The 17385-nt window shown below is 36.7% G+C and overlaps 1 protein-coding gene across 1 annotated transcript in view; it reads left to right on the top strand.

Annotated features, from left to right (window-relative positions):
• The window catches only part of LOC107734486 (formin-like protein 2), an 88935-nt gene that overhangs the window by 18996 nt on the left and 52554 nt on the right, over nt 1–17385 (top strand). The window contains exons 2-3 of the mRNA XM_016546458.1: nt 14326–14409; nt 16465–16545. Of these exons, the coding sequence (XP_016401944.1) occupies nt 14326–14409; nt 16465–16545 (165 nt within the window). The remainder of the gene's footprint in view (nt 1–14325; nt 14410–16464; nt 16546–17385) is intronic.

Raw genomic sequence — 17385 nt, 5'->3', positions numbered from 1 at the left:
TGAAGTCTCCAAGCATAACTAGGGGAGTACCATCCTCAGGAAAGGTTAAGAGCAGCACATCTATTTCTAATTCATCCAAGAAGTTACCTTGTGGTACAACTACAAAATGGATTTTAAAAGGGTGGGTAATAGTGATTGTATGTGATTCAAATGAGCTGTTAATACCCAGAGAAGGTAAAGGAATAAATTCCAAATCATTAGAGATAAGCAGACCAGTACCTCCACCTCTTCCAGTCAGACGGGGAGTGTGGGAAAATGAGAAATTATTGGAGAGTGCTGCAGGAGTAGCAGTGTCCTCTGGTTTGATCCAGCTCTGTTATAGTAAGAGTTGGTCATTAAAACTGAAACAGAAGTGAAGCAAGGTATAAAAAAGAGGATGAATCAAAAGCGATACTTATGTCCCTTGACGGTGTCCCTGCACAGTAGAGGCGATGGTCTTTACACTCTTCTGTCTTCACACGAGGGCTGCAGCGGTATACTAACCTTTTTTATACCCGTTTGACAAAATGGAAATTGAATTCAGCGGAACTTTCCTGTTTATCACAACAAAGTGCTCACGACTGACAAGTTATGCGATACAGTAAGAGACCAAACGCAACTTCAGCACGTCTCAACACAGTGCCGCACGTGCTTTTATAGCTTCCTGGTCATGACGTCACCCGCCCGTGACGTCCCGCTCAGCTATTGGACTGATTTCACATGTTATTCAGAGCGTGGTCACAGAAGGCGTTCCCCTAGCGTTTCCGACGCAGCTCGAGTTCCTGAAGAGGAACAAACGTTTCCTAGCAATGACAACTGTGCTAAACACTAATGAGACAAGAGATAAATACACTTACGAGCTGCTTTTAACTTCCGCTGATTGACTTCAGCACGTCTCAACACAGTTTGGTGTTGAGTATTAATTAATTAATTTATTTATTTATTTGTATTTATTTATTTGTTTATTTATTGGTATTAATTTAATACCAATTTCTAAATATACTTTTAATTCATTATTTTTTATACAATTTTAACATTTCAAGTTAACTTAAATTGACATTAGTTAATGTATTATAAACAAAAATTAATTAACTGTGAACAAAAGCGTTCATACATTTTACTACTGTTAACAAATCAAACGCTGTCTCTCTCTCCATCTTGTTCTGGTAGTGTCTGTCTTTGTATGTCTTCCTGCATGTGTAATGGGTCAGATGGATGTGATGTGTCATGTGACAGGGTTAATAGGTCCTGAGCGTGAATTAGCAGTGTGTTTTGCTCTGTCAGAGTGTCGCGGTCAGATCTCAGGGGGATTTTGTGGAACCCTTTACAACACACACAAACCTCAGGGCCAGTCACTTGTCATGTTTGATATTTGTCTCAGAAAACACAAAGAAGTGACTGATGTTTTAAGTTGCCCAACTGAATCTTATTAGCGTTTTAGACATACTCACCAACTGCTTGTTACTGTATGTTGACATGAGAAATCCAACATACAGAAATGTTCTGAGCTATATAAGAACACCCTGGCAACCATCCAGAACACCCTAATAACTACATACCTGTCAACTACAAATTTCATAAAATTGAATTTTCTTGTCAAACTTTTTTTAATCTAGATAATCATAGTTGTGGTCTTCTTAGAAAGTTCTGGCAGTGTCTGAAATTTTTGGTCACATTTATGGAGTTTTGTTGAGCTCTTACAATGAGAAACAGCACAGACATCGTCAAAATTAGCTCAAGGTTTGCATTTATTTGAATGCCACCATTTCAGTTCTTAGCTCATATGTATTTTTTTAGTCTAACAATAAAGACAGTTGATGTCTCACATTCTGCTGTGGGCGTTACTCAAGACTGAGGTCATATTGTGTGATCAAGCGGCAACCTCCCGCTCTCTCTCGTGAAGCCAACACGGAAGTGACTTAAACTGTAATTCGTCAACTGGCCGCTAGAGGCTGGCTCCAAAAGGGAGTCAATCTCATAGACTCCCCATGTTAAATTGCCCACATTTACAGCAGAAAAAAACATGTATACAGCCTGGCTCAAAAAATTATTTTGGTCTATATAGCTAATTTTGCCCTTCATGACAACTGTGAGGGGGGTGAATTTTTTTATAACTCATCCGTTTAAATTATATTAAGCCTTAAAGTTCTGCATAATTAAGGGCATGGCCACTTGAGTGACAGGTGGATTTCCGCTGCTGTCACCACCGTCGAGTTAGGTAGGCGTGGTTTCAGCAACCAGCTCCCGCCTCTTTGCCCATTTTCGATTACCCGGCAGTGACGCGAGGTGACACGCTGCCAAGATGGCGACGGCCGCCTCCGCCCACTTTGATCTTCAAAAACGCTCTTCGGAAACCTTCGGGTGACGTCACGGACACTACGTCCATGTTTTTATACAGTCTATGGGTGCGATCTGACAAACAGCATCTGTACAGGACAGCACAAATCACATGTGTACAGCCGACTCGGGACAGAAGCGCAGTAGTAAAAAAGTAACATGATGGGTTTTATATGACTGGAATCAGTTTATGATGTTTTTTCTCAGCTGTGTTGTTGTCTGTTGGTTTATAGTGTTTATGTTTGTGGTTGCTGTTAGTAATTGTGATGCTTTAGCTTTTCATATTATTAGTGTGGTGAGACACTCGAGACTGAATGATCATAATCACCATTGCCCACCCTTTTACAACTCACTGCTCCCTTACACATATCTCTCACTTACTCTTCTTTCTTTCTTTCTTTCTTTCTTTTGGCCTTGTAATCTGAACCAATGCATTGAATGAGTGTGAATGAGAGTTTTATATGTGTTTGGAGAAATGTGGCTGGAGCAACTACTGTATGTTGTACTTGTGTGAGATGAAGGTTTTTGAAAAATTTGCTCTCCCTTTTTGATGGACTACTCATTTTCATTCAAGCTAAACCAGAGTGGAACATTTACACTTGTTCTGGACAGCCACAAAAACACATGGTGTGACTGGACAACTAATATGTCCATCTATATTGAAAATGCAGCACTGGGAAGTTGCATAGAGTTTTTTTTTTTTTTTTTAAGGCAAAGAAGCATAAATGTATTTAATCAGGAATCAAAATTACTAGACACTTGTATGCAGATTGCTGTTTCTTATGAACATCCAACAGCCGTGGTCTGTGTTTTGCTTTAGTTCACTTATGCAACAGTGCTCTAGGATAACTTAATTAACAAATGAGAACAATAATACTGAATACTGGTCTGGACAATTTGATTGACTTTATATTTCTCATGTCCTCCACCTTTTTGGCATAATTTTTGGCAAATGACAACAATCAGTTCCTGATGTACAAAATCGTCTCTCTCTCTCTCTGTTTGGGAAGCCTTTTTTGGATATATGGCACAATTGGGATGAAAAAAAATAATTGTAACTTATGTTTCATGCCGACTTAAGCTGTTTAGTTAAAATGTTTTGGGACAAGTGACTTAAATGGATAAGCACCTGGAAAAGCTGCTTCGATAGCAGATCTGCGCATAGCTGCATTAAGTCTCAAGCATTACTAGTATTATCTGTTGATGGATCTGATAAAGGCTTTAAGACAAACTGAACTCAATGCTCCTGTATAAGAGCACAAACTACATACTTTTACTATGTAGTAGAAGTGCACTAATTGAAACGCGGTCGTATATGTGCAGGAAACTGTTTTAATTGTCCACCCTTCCAGCATAATTACCCCCAACCATAATGACACAATTAAAACATCATTTTCAACAGGGATCATGTACAGTCAGCCAGTCATTATCACAATGATCAGGACCTCAACACAAAAGAAATGACCAAGAAATTACTCCACTTATTACATGACTACTTGCCAAATGGATGTGATAAATTGATTTAAAGTTAATGAACACAAAAGTGATACAAGAGGCATTAAACTACCACAAATTTGTAGGACATTCGTCACCTGTGAGGATTATATTATACATATTTCCGACAGATGTGTAATGAGATATATCACCTGGAAAGGGAATAAGAGAGGGAGAAATAAATGGGCTGCTGGAAAAGAGAATAAATCAGCTTAACTGTACAGTATTTAAAGGATTACACTCTGATAACCCATCACAGATCGGCCTCTGTTTAAACATGAATCTGCTGTAATCTTCCCAGGGTAGTAGACACTGAGCACAAGACTCTCAAAATGCATATAAACTAGGACCAACAGGTTTTATCTGATTGAGTTTATTATTTATACGCAGTAATCACTCAAGTTTTGCCAGGAAGAGTTTTCAGCATTATCATATTTTAATTTACAATAGCACACTTCCGAATTACTCCTACTTTTCCTTTTTCTGACTGTTTATTTGAATGCACATCCAACAGTTAAAGGGATATTTAACCCCAAAATTAAAATTCAGTCATCATTTACTTATACCTTCATGTCATTCCAAAACCATATTGCTTTCTTTCTTCTGTGGAACATAAAAGAATACATTTTTAGAAATCTTAGCATTTTAGTTTTGGACATAGTTTTTAGTCAATGAACACAGAACATTTTTCAAAATATCTTCTTTATGTGTTCAACAGACGAAAGAACGTCGTTCAAGTTTGGAAAGACACAAGGGTGTAAATGATGACAGAATTTAAATTTTTGGGTGAACTATCCATTTTTCTCAAAATTATATTAACCCTATAAAGCCTGACATGAAATAATAGCAGGAAAAAAATAAAAAATAAAAAATAAAAAATTTTTATATATATATATATATATAAATAAAGTTTGCATGTGGCTTTTATGGCTCATATAGCATGATAGTCACAAAGTCACAATAGGGAGCTCATACTCAAGGAGGAAAAAACACCTCAATTTTATTTCCAAAATGAGGTCCAAACTGAGCAAATATTTTTGATCATGTTTATGTTTTAGAGGCCTTAGCAATCTGTTTATCAAAAATGACACATAGTATCATATATGATTATAGACGATTAAATTTAGTATTATATAAAATGCTAAATTTTCATTGACAAGATGATAACTGTACATCCCTGACATATAAAATAATCATGAGGTCATGTGATGAGCATACTTGCAAATAATAAATGCAAAAAAAAAAATTAACCAGTATATTGTACAGTAGATGTTGTGTAGTATTCACTAAGTAGTAAGCTAGTTTTCCATTGTCTGTGTTGGGCTGGAGCGGACAGCGGGGGTCTGAGATTACATTACTAATCTGCTAGCAGATGGGGGACGCCTGCGGAGCCCCGCAGAATCGGCCAGATTACGGAAACGTTGCGCTAATTACGGTACGACACTCGCCACCTGGCTAAATCTGAGGAGCCGTTTGGTCTTTGGACAGAAAGACAAAAAAAGAGATAATTTCCTGCGTGAGGTCTCGTCTGTTTGCAATCGCTGACTTCCCTGCTGACAGATTCTGAGCTCACTCTATACAGATGTTACTGCTACGTACAATTGTTGGCCAGTGTCTTGAAAACATCAGTGAGAAACATCAAGTGTTTATGCAGGAATGCTTTCAGCCATTAATCTGTAAGTAGGGATATCGTTTATTTAAGCCTCTGCGCTGCTTTAGAGAAGAGGAAGAGAAAACTAGAGGTGCACGTAAAAATCTATTCATATATGAATCGCGATTCTGTCTTCTAACGATTCTAATGGATTCACAAGTTTCAAAATCAATGTTCTAAAGCAGCGGTTCTTAATACTGTTCCTCGCGTCGCCCTGCTCTGCACATGTGCACTAGAGGCAGTTTAGCCAATCACAACACACTGGGCTAGCTATCCAATCAGAGCCCATCGCCTATTTCTGAGGGAGGGGCTTCATAAAAGAAGGAAATGATCAGCCCGTTTCTCAGAGAAGGGACAGAGCGGTGTGGAATAAAGGTAAATTATGTGAAAAATAATTGTTCCATTTAGTAATTGCTTTTGAATATATATATATATATATATATATATATAACATGACGGTTTGGTACATACCTCGATTTTGACATCACGGTTCAGTATGGTTTCAGTACAGCAGGAGGAAAAAAAAGCTAAACTTTTTTTTTTTTATTAAACAATGGTTTACTGGACAAATTGCTTTTTAAAGGGGTTTCTGAGGGAGGGGCTTCATAAAAGAAGGAAATGATCAGCCCGTTTCTCAGAGAAGGGACAGAGCGGTGTGGAATAAAGGTAAATTATGTGAAAAATAATGCGTTTTTTCTTTTTTTACGAAACATTAACACATGTTAGACTGCACCCCATAAACACAATCAAGCCTAGAAAAAACCCAGTGAACCACCTCTTTAAATAAATTCAGTTATAATTACAACTTTCTTAGGGATAAAAATTTACCTCAGCTTCTGCTCTAAACCAGTGTTTCCCAACCGGGGTGCCGTCTGTCGAGAGCAGGGGTGCCGTTTAAAAAATCATTTTTTAACGATAGGAAACATCGATGTAGTACAGTATTGTTTCTGTCTGCAATAGCCCTACTGTGTTGTAAGAAGGTGTGGTATATGGGCAACTCTGGTAACGCTGCGCCCTCTCATTTATTGATCTGCAAACCGCTATGTTATGCTCGCGTGTTCATATAATTTTTTTCAATAACGGTGATATGATTTTTAAACATATTTCCGATATTTCGATATACATTACCAGTGTTTCCCATACAATGATTTATTTGTGGCGTTTGACGTTTTATATGAGGTGTCATAGACTTGGCAAATTCATGTTTCATAAGTTTGTATGCACAGACATCTGTTGTGGGCGTTCTTGCCAGTTTTTACGAGGTTTTTTTTAATAGTGTTCATATCGATATCAGAATTATATCTTATTGACCGAAATTAAGAAATATATCGTGATATAAATTTTGGCCATATCGTCCAGCCCTACTATAAGGTTACAATTAACAACAGAGCCCAAACTTAAATTCAATTACTATTTATTTTTAACTATAATAATCAACACTCAAATAAAAAATGTGTACGCAAACATGTAAATTGCACATAATGCAGTTTTTTAATTAACTTCTCATTTATACAGTTTCTATTTGTTGTTGAGATATAAACATTGACACCGTGGCTGTCATAACTTGTTTCATAACAGATTTATTTAAACATACATTAAATAATTAAGACATTACTAACATGTAAAGTAAAATATAATGAGTGTATAGTCTGATATATCTCAAAATGCTCTTCTCTAGACTTAATTTCTCAAGCCAATAATGAGCTGTAGATTCTGATGACTTGCCTGAGGTAAATGAAATACTACGTGACGTGCTACGTTTGTTTAATGATGTCTTTCATTAATTGAAACACTGATTGAGTGATTATACGTGAGGCATGATTTGTTAATTCATGTTTATTTCGTGTTAAAACTAGTAATAAAGACGACGGGATGATTGTGCTCACTCGCTACAACTGAAGCTTCTATACAGCGATCTGTCACTCCATATCAAAGAGCACCATAACATGAATTTCCTAAAAAAAAAAAAGATAATAAAAAAAAAAGATTTGACTGAGAGGAAAGAGCAGAGAGATTTGAGTCTGAGGGAGCTGCTCTCTTCCTCTTTATGCTGAGAAACTCTTCAGATCCAAGACTCACACCAGACAGAGACTTATGCTTTATGGTTAACAAATCCACAGTGATTCTGATACAAGAACGGGACATTTAAACTGCCGTTGAGGGACTTTGTTTAGAGGTGATGACACCTGTCCAGCCTTAGACATGCACACACTTCATAACTTTAAAGTGTAATGTTTAATGTGATCTCCATCATAGCAGTGCCCTGTTAAATCCATAACATACTGTACGTTCACTACAGATGCATCCATCAAACAGCTGCTTTCCCAATGGAAAACATACACCTCTGCTTGACATGCCAGAAAACATTTTTATTAGTACTCCTATCCCAGATATATCCAGCTAAGCTGCTTGATGATATTTACTACTACAAAAAAAAATGGTGAAACAATTTTCATTTCGAAATTTCTAGTAAATTTCACATTTATTTACAATGAAATGAAAACACATTGCCCTTAGGGCAAGTTATTTATTTTTCATTGGCTCAAGTTAAAAAATATAGATGTGAATCATTACCCTACATTTTTTTAATTGGATGAATGAAACATTTTTTTCAGTGAACTAAGCAAGCCAGAGGCGACAGCGGCAAGGAACCAATACTCTATCGGTGACAGAATGGAGAAAAAACCTTGGGAGAAACCAGGCTCAGTCGGGGGGCCAGTTCTCCTCTGGCCAGACAAAACCAGCAGTTGATCCATGCTGCAGCAAAGTTAGATTGTGCAGAGGACCCGTCTGGTTCCTGTGGTCTTGTCCCGGTGGCCGTCTAGGTCTAGGTCTAGATATCTACCATGGTCTAAAAAGTATAACAAAATTGCACATTTTTCACAGTTGCATGGTACAATACTTAATTTGAACTCTAAGGTTTCGTTCTTCTCATGTCATTTAGAGCAAATCCTGCTCTCACTATGAAGTGATGAGGATATCACCCTCTTTTATTCATGCTCAAGCTGTGCTAGTTTTGGGAGAGCTGTGTTTAGTGGTGTTTGGGTCAGGGCGGGGTGGATGTGTAGGTGCTTATTTGGATTTTTGAGCGGTCAGGATGTTTGAGATCGTCCCATCGGAGCCACTCAAACACAGGTGATCAAAGTACTGCCAGAACTCGGTTTCCAGGGTCAAACTGACCATTAATACAAGAAGACGTCAATGTGCTAACCAAGCAGTTGTTCCTGGAAACTTCTTTCCCACACGAGTGGATTTTCCATTTTAGAGTCATATTCTTTGGTGGTAAATATGGTTGTAATGACTCAGAAGTGGTGGTATATATAGTTTTTGACACTGCATTTTACTGCACCTTAGGTTCAGATGTTGAAATATCTTTTTCAATGCTTTTAAACAAATTGTGACTTTTTTGATTGTCAGTATAAAGTCTGGTCCACATTGCAACTTATTCTGATCAAGAAACACCCCCTTGGACAGGAAAAGATCTGATTGTCATGTCAAATAACCGGACCATGTTTTTATGTTATGTTTAGGAGAAAATAAATCCCAAATCAGTGATACTCAGATGATAGACTATTGAGTTTATTCTATCCAGACGATTGTACAGACAACAATAAAAAAGGGGTCACACTTTAGTTTGGGGACCAATTCTCACTATTAACTCTGACTTTTGCTATTAACTATGACCTTTTAACTATGCTTATTAATAGTTAGTAGGATAACAGTGGGTTGGATTAAGGGATCTAGAATATGGTCATGCAGAATAAGGTTTATAAGTACTAATAAACAGCCATTAGTCTAGTAATATGCATGCTAATAAGCAACTAGTTAATAGTGAGAATTGGTCTCTATACTAATGTGTTATCAAAAAATGTAATACATTTGTTTAGACTTTGTAATCAGATTTTCTATCCACTTAAACCTAATAAATAGTGCTGAATGTTTCACAGATATAGAAACCTTTGTATCTTCCGACAGACTGGAATCGGTGGGTTGAGCCCAGCTCTTGTTTTGGTGTGTAATATGCATCAGACTATCTCTGCCTGGCTCTACTTGTCTAATCATCCATCTGCAGGCCTCAAGGGATTCTACATTTGGAAATATAATTATAACTATATCAAATAAATGTGTGTATATATATATAGTATTTATAGAGTTTTACCTTTTAGTTTTAATTACTTTTTCTTATTTGTAAGTCGCTTTGGATAAAAGCGTCTGCTAAATGACTAAAAGTAAAGTAAAGTAAAGTAAATATAACAAATAATCTGCCCTGTCTGGATATGTTGTTTCACCAGGAATCTTACATTGTGTGTCTCTGAAACATTAAAGATAGATCAAGGTGTGGGTAGTCACTTCGGTGTGGGTTGGGCCGGTTGTTTTGTAAAACTTGAACTTGGCATGAACTGGCAGCTCTGCAAGCGTGTGTATTTGTTCAGCATATGCGTTTGCCTATCAAATAGAATCCGTAGATCTGCAGATCTTTATTTCATTTGTCAGACATCTGGCCTTGCAGATTAGATTTAGGTTTCTCTGTTGTCATAGCAATATCATATTACACAGCCTTCATCAGCATGTCTGTCCACAAGCACAGAACCAGAAACTTTGTGTTTGGCTTTTCAAAGAGAGATAAGAGGAAACTCCCCTAGTGAAAAATAAATATACTAAAATGTATCTGAAATACATTTATTTCATGCTAAGTATACTAGAAATTCATTTATATTTTATGTACTAAATAAAAATACCCTGCAATTGGTAATTTTAGTATACTAAACATGTATACTTAGGCCCAATGCTCATTCTATTTTATTCCCCTTCCCCTTCCCCTTCCCCTACCCCTCCGCCTACCCCTTCCCCTTGTCCCTTGAAACAGAGTGTCAAGGGGTAGGGGTGAAAATATTCCCCTAAGTATTGGGGCACTACTACTATACGTCACACGTCATCATACGTCGTCTAGCTCCTACAATACAGGAGATCGCGCAGCTCACACATCCAGGAGAAAAGAAACTTGTCAACGCTGCACCACGACTTTTATTAATAACAGTTTAAATACTGAATCGCTACATTATATTTTCCAGCAACGAGAGGATAAAATCGCTGTTTTTTAAGTAAAGTCACTCTAAAAAGAGAAACGCATAGACGCGCATGCACGCAACTTTCATCTCTCTCTCTCTCTCTCTCTCGAATTGGCAATATTTGAGAAAAGGGTTTAGCGATTTCTAATTATTGGGGGGACTAGCCTCCCTCAATGTCTATGGTGGTTATTGCCCTGTAACATAAAACAAATGATTACTTTTCGTTAAAATCTTTATTAATGCCAAAAAATGCTTACATTTGTGTCTTTTTGTTCTCTCGGGCAGCCATGTTGCCGCTGAAGCCGGTTTACGCTGAGATAATTCATACCCCTTCGTTTGAAGTGTGGTCCCGAAAAATCTTCGTTTGAAGGGCTATCTGGCCCTTCCCCTACCCCTCCCCCTCCAACCAAAAGAGAATTGAGACACCCCTACCCCTTCACGTGAACGCGCGAAACGGAGGGGTAGGGGAAAGGGGAAGGGCTAAGGGGTAGAATTGGGATTGGGCCTTAAAGTCTGCTAAATTGGAACAGCTAATGTTGTGCTTAATGCACTTTAATTGTGTGGAAGTAGTGCTGAAGTCCAACTAAAGATATGCTGAAGTATATTTTACTGTGCTACAGTGGACCTACTGCAAGTATACTTCAGGTACACTTGAAATATCTTGCATTTAAAGACCGCCATTATTAAAAGATCATACAATCCTCATCAATAGTGACATTAAAACACATTTGAGGCTTAATATTAAGAAATGTGCATTGTGCACAAGTAATGCTCCAAATAAAGTTTAATTATATTTTTTTATATGTGAGCAATATATGTCATTAAATACGTTAACATATTTAAACTACTTAGTATGAAATAAATGTATTTAAAATTCTTCTCCATTCTCTACGCTCTTCATTTTAACATTTAACCTGTCTGTAGTTTGTTTTTAGTGAGTTACATTTAATATACAGACAATCTCTTTTGTGGCAGTGTCAACTTCTTTCATTCTTCTAAAATAACATTGCATGTATCTTTGTGAAAAAGAAGTGTGCTTGTATTGAATGTGCACTTGTAGTGTACTTTAAATCTTAAAAAGTATATTTAAAGAAACTGTACTTGGAGATAATATAATTAATATAAAGCCATTTAAGTGTACTTAAAGAGAGCTCACTTTTGTGTACTTTGTAATGTCAGATTAACATATTTTAACATTTTACAATTCTTTCATTATGTTTTATGTATCTTTTGTCATGCTTCAAAGAAGTACACTTATTTTTGACTAACATGCTACAGCACATGTAAAGCACTTGAATATAATTGTAACTGTAGAGTGTTATTTGATATTACATTTGAAGTTATTACATTGTAAATGTAATGAATTTCAATATTACACATATGTAATAACATATATTTGAATGCATGACAAGTTTCAATAGAAATTGTATTAAAGCATATTTTAGTTTATCAAATACTTGTTGTTATATTTAACAGTACACTTTGGCAGACCATGTAAGTAATTATACATTTACATACACTGATGTACTTAAGTCTGTAAGTGGGTAAAAAAAAAGCACTCTAAATTTCAGCTAATTGCATTCAATATAAATCTAAATGGTAATTAATTTCCATTTAATTGCAAATGACATGCAATTAATTGTCCAAAAATTACATTCAGTTCACACAAGCATATTATTTTAAAGCTTAGTATTTCCGTAATAAGTACTCTTTTTTTTTAAGTATGCAAAAGTGTACTTCTTTATCACAAGGGTTTACTTTAAATAGAAATGTTGAGTGACTTTTCCGTCCACCACGACACGTTTTCTCTGTTCTAATGCACACAATGGGAAAATCATATCATATATGGTTAATCACATAATGATTAATCAGTTTTGCCTAATATGTATGAGTGACATCTTTCGCACGGTTAGCTTAATGGCAAACTCTGTTGGAATCAGTCGTGAGTAAATGCTTGAGAGGTCTGGTTTCAGTGAGGATGCTGCCTATACAGTCAAGCAGTTCAATTTAGGTTTTAGAACAGAGCTAATGTCTTCATATTAAAGAAGTGCTGTTGAAAACAATGCTCAAAACCATTACGATGGCTTGCCTTAGATCAGATTTGAAGTGTTGGGTTTCGCTCTGGCCAACAGCTGCTGTGTTGAGGCTGGAAAACACAACATAGCCTCCCTGTGTGCATATAACACTGCTCTGGAAACCTACAGAGAAAAACAACAAGAGCAGCCCACGTCTACACACACAGATAAACAGTATAGGTTTTTTCAAATGGGTTAGTGTTCACATCAGCACACGGTTGGAGAGGGCCGTGTGTTTGTGTTGGGGTGGGTGGGGTACGGATTGGGGCTCTGGTGACTGCAGTATTTTGGGGGAGTTCCATGCAGCAGATGTGTGAAAGTAGGACAGACGTAGAGGACAGCGCTTGTGTAAGAGGCGGAGGTCTGATCTCAGCACATGTTTGCAGTTTGAGCGCACACATGTGCAGATGCGCTGTATGTTTGAGCATAAACATCTCCAAAGGCCGGCACAAAGTCACTCCTATTGAAAAAGACTAAGCTGCATTAGTAAACTGTTGCAGTGAAAAATATCTTGGATTGATTAAGTGACGTAATTTCATAAAGTCTATAGAGCACTACATATTATTAGTTTTTTTTTAAGGCATTGGTTCTGGAATTGTTCCTTTCATTTACTTCACAGAGGTTGTGGGGTAAAAAAAGTGAAGAGTTCGTGAACCAAATCAATTAGATCCTAGTATCTGAAAAAATAAATAAAAATGACAAGACTGTGTTGAAGAAGAAATCAAATCCTTAACGGTAAGATGTTGAGTTTATGAATTTATTAGGTTGTTTTAAATATTAAGCATTCAGCATATAAAACATATAACTACTACGATATTTTACTTATATGATCTATTGTCATCGCTGAAACAGCGTCTGCCGCTTGTTCCCATGCGCACACCTCCTACTTTCCATCCTGATATAATCAGCCTCCCAAGGAGAATTTTCTTCCCTGCAATAATAATTTCCTCAATGAGAACCTGCAGCTTTTGCCTATTGAAGTTTTTTTTTTTTTTTTCTCTCCATTAACCAAATGCTTTCCAGTTTCCAATGTTGCAACACATGTTGCAGCCTTTACATGCGAATAATTGTGAGGATTGATACTTAAAGGTTTAAAAATGATTTGGATTTAGATTTGGCTGTATTGAATTTGTTGTATTACACTACTGTCATTTTATTCTTTTTTTTATTTTCCAAATAATGTTTTTTTAAGAATTGTACCTCAATTCTTTCAATCTTTTTGCAGTAGATTTTGTCTCTTACTTTTTTCTTTCTTAAGAGGCTTTTTTACTGAATCCGCCCCCTGATGACTTTTTCTTTCTGCACTGATGGGAGTGTTTTATAGCAGTATTCATTCTTGAGTTGAGCAGCTCTCGCTGCTGTCTGTAGAGGAAGAAGATGCTGGCATAGCAGACTTACAGCCCCATGTGTCTCCTCTTCTTCTGCTGAACCCGCACATTTTACACACAGTCATTTTTTCTAATACAGACACACAGCCATGGAAGTGAGTTTGTTATGAATGGGGTGGATTTACTTTTAAGGGTTCAGACAAACACATATTCTTCACTTTCAGCTCATTTTTAAAGACTTTGCATTGCATTTGAAGCACACTTTACTTCCTAAAGGTTGTATCTGTGAGATTTACATTGCTATAAATAATTTCTTAATCTTAATCATTTTTCTAGCTGTGGAAGTTACAGGACTTTAACTAACTTCACTCTCTCTGTGTGTCTTTACACAGAACTCAATGAACTTGCCTCCAGACAAAGCAAGATTACTACGGCAGTACGACAACGAGAAGAAATGGGAACTCATTTGTGACCAGGTAACACATTCTCTCCTTCTCTTACCTCCTACATTCTCACAGTCTTTCATCTAGAGTAAAGTGCAGCTAGCAGCTAAAGAACTGAAGGTTATGTAATCCCAGAGTGACTGAAAGTTTGCAGGTTTGGAACCGGCATGGGTTGATCTATGGACTAGATACATAACCTCAAGATACTACAGGGGGTATTGTCACCTGTAGTTCACCCCAAAATAAAAATTTTGTCATCATTTACTCACCCACATATCATTCCAAGTGTTATTTTGAACCCCTCTGACTTTCATTGGATTGACAAAACATCCTTCAAAATGCCGTTTTTTGTGTTCTGCAGAAGAAATAAAGTCATACCGGTTTAAAACGACATGAGGTTGAGTAAATGATTACAGAACTTTCATTTATGGTTAAACTTTAACATGGTGCCACATGTTGTGCCCCATGGAAATAAATTCCTCCGATCCCAGTCATGTATTTTAGATTTCACCACATGTTTCAGTGAGACAAGTGTAAGCAATCTGTACTACATTGAGTCACTGTTTGTTCATCAGGTGACCTTGTGTCCCTGCAGACATAACATATTGTCTCAATCTTGTTCTCATGAAGACAACACAACTCGTCTGTTTTGTGTTTTCTATTCATCTTCCACTGTTTGTCCCATCCAACCAGTCATACTGACAGAAATGGTGAACTGTACTGGCCATCATGTGACCACCCCTGATAAATATTTTGTATGTTGAGATCACATGACCTGGCCCTACTACTACTACTAAAAACAGTAACAATAATAATAGGTTGGCTTTATATAGCATTTTTTTTTACTTATATATTTTTTTCTAGTGTAGAAAATGCTTGCGGTTTTTTATACTAATGTTAAAAATGCTATACTGTCTCATATTTCATACAATGCACCCCAGACGCACACACATGCACACACACACACGGGCCACATGTTAATGTCAATGTTATATCAGTGGCTGGTGTGTTGTGTGTGTGCAGGGGCCTTGTGTTGTTTTGAAGGGAACTAGGTCTCTTCCTCTTTCCTGTTATGTGCTGCTGTTGATTGACTGTTGCCAAGGGAAACATCCAAATGTGTGACAGAATGGAATACATATTTGATATGGAATATACTAAAACTATTAGTATGCATAGTTATTATTCTTAAACTATTAATAATTAGTCAGATAAGATTAACAGATGACATACCATATGTAAAAGGTAACTTTAGCGTGTAATTCTAAAGAAAATGTAAGGTATTACTTGTCACTGCAGTTATCAAGACAATTTTGGTTAAGTTACTACAACTAAATCAATTAACACAGAGATTTCAGTTTAAATTACATACAATATTGAGTTGTTTTAATGGTCAACTTTATTATATTAGCAGAACTCATCAAAACAAAATAATGCTTGCAACTTTCAATATTTAATAAAATCAGTCATTTATTTATTTTAATCTTGCAGCCATGCATTAAGTGGTGGTAATAGGTCCCCTAAATTAATTTTTATTATATGGTGAACAGACCATCTGATCACACAGAGACTGATATTGTTCAAGGAATCAGAGTGATTTGTTAAACTCTAATTGTTTGTGGAGTTGTATTCAGAACGTGTTCAGTCTGAAGAGGTTTTTAATTGTCTCAAATAATACTGCAGTACTTTGTTCACTGCAAAATTAGCAATTGAACTCATATATGAAGTGAACATTGCAGAGTCGCACATGGTACTCAACACTCCAATGAAGATGATAATATGATAAACATCACTCCTATGAGAGTAAGAACTTATTTTAATCATGTCACAATGCATGCTGGGAGCTCACAAACTCTTAATAAACATAAACATAAAATTGTTCAGCAAACGTTGTTAATCTCATTGGGACAACATTATGGGAATATTGAATGTAATTCACATTTACTGGTATATATGACTCAAAAAGACCCACAAATGGGATCATCCTACTCCACATCCCTCACACACCCACAACGGATGCAAATATTTACTGACTTTCATACTCTAAAATCAGTCAAATGATGAACACATCTCCATATCTCTCTTTTCCAGGAGCGATTCCAGGTGAAGAATCCTCCTCACACATACATCCACAAGGTGCAGAGTTATCTCGACCCAGCCGTGACCAGGAAGGTGAGTTCTGGTCTTATTCCCTCAAATCCAGTGTGGAGCGTGTGTGTACGCGTTCAGGCTGGGATGGGTGACCTCAGATGGGAAATAGCTCCTGATAACTCATTTATCTTGACTAGAGTGCTGTCCTTATAGCTACACTGTGACAGCTGGGTATGGACAGGAACAGCTTGCATTCTACTTCCTGCTGGGGAACCCTTACTTCCTGCTTGGACACACTTGATTCCTGTGATAGAGATGTTACATCCTTCTTCACAGCTGATTTTTGATGTAGGGAAAGTGTCTAGCCTTAAAGTGGTCAAATATGAGAAGAATTTAAAGAACTCAAAACAGGGTTAGTTCACCCAAAAATGAAAATTAGCCCATAAATTACCCACCCTCAAGTCATCCTAGGTGTATGTGACTTTCTTCTTTCAGACGAATCCAGTCGGAGTTATATTAAAAATGGTCTTTGATCTTTCAAGCTGTTTAATGCCACTCAGCGGGTGTTGCATGCATCCGTCCAAAAGCAGTTAAATAAAATGCGCCCATCCATTAAAAAAAAGTGTCTCACATGGCTCCGGGGGGTGAACAAAGGCCTCCTCTAGCTAATCCATGCGTTTTTGTAAGAAAAATATCCATATTCAAAACGTAACAAATTATGTTTTATTAATCTGAGTGTACGTACCTCAGTTTTTAAGTGAAAAAATAAACATTATTTGTGGATAATTTTGTTAATATTAAATAAAATATGAAAAAAATTGCACTGTTTATCACACTACTGTGTTCTAATGTTTAACCAAGAAATTTGTTTTGAAAAGCTTTTACTTTGTACAAAAAAAAGAAAAAAAATCACACTTGTGG

The sequence above is a fragment of the Sinocyclocheilus rhinocerous genome, unplaced genomic scaffold (assembly GCF_001515625.1).
Source record: "Sinocyclocheilus rhinocerous isolate Xijiao unplaced genomic scaffold, SAMN03320098_v1.1 scaffold340, whole genome shotgun sequence".
Classification (NCBI taxonomy): Eukaryota; Metazoa; Chordata; class Actinopteri; order Cypriniformes; family Cyprinidae; genus Sinocyclocheilus; species Sinocyclocheilus rhinocerous.
The sequence above is the reverse complement of the archived record's forward strand: the minus strand, read 5'-3'. Positions and strand labels throughout refer to the sequence as shown.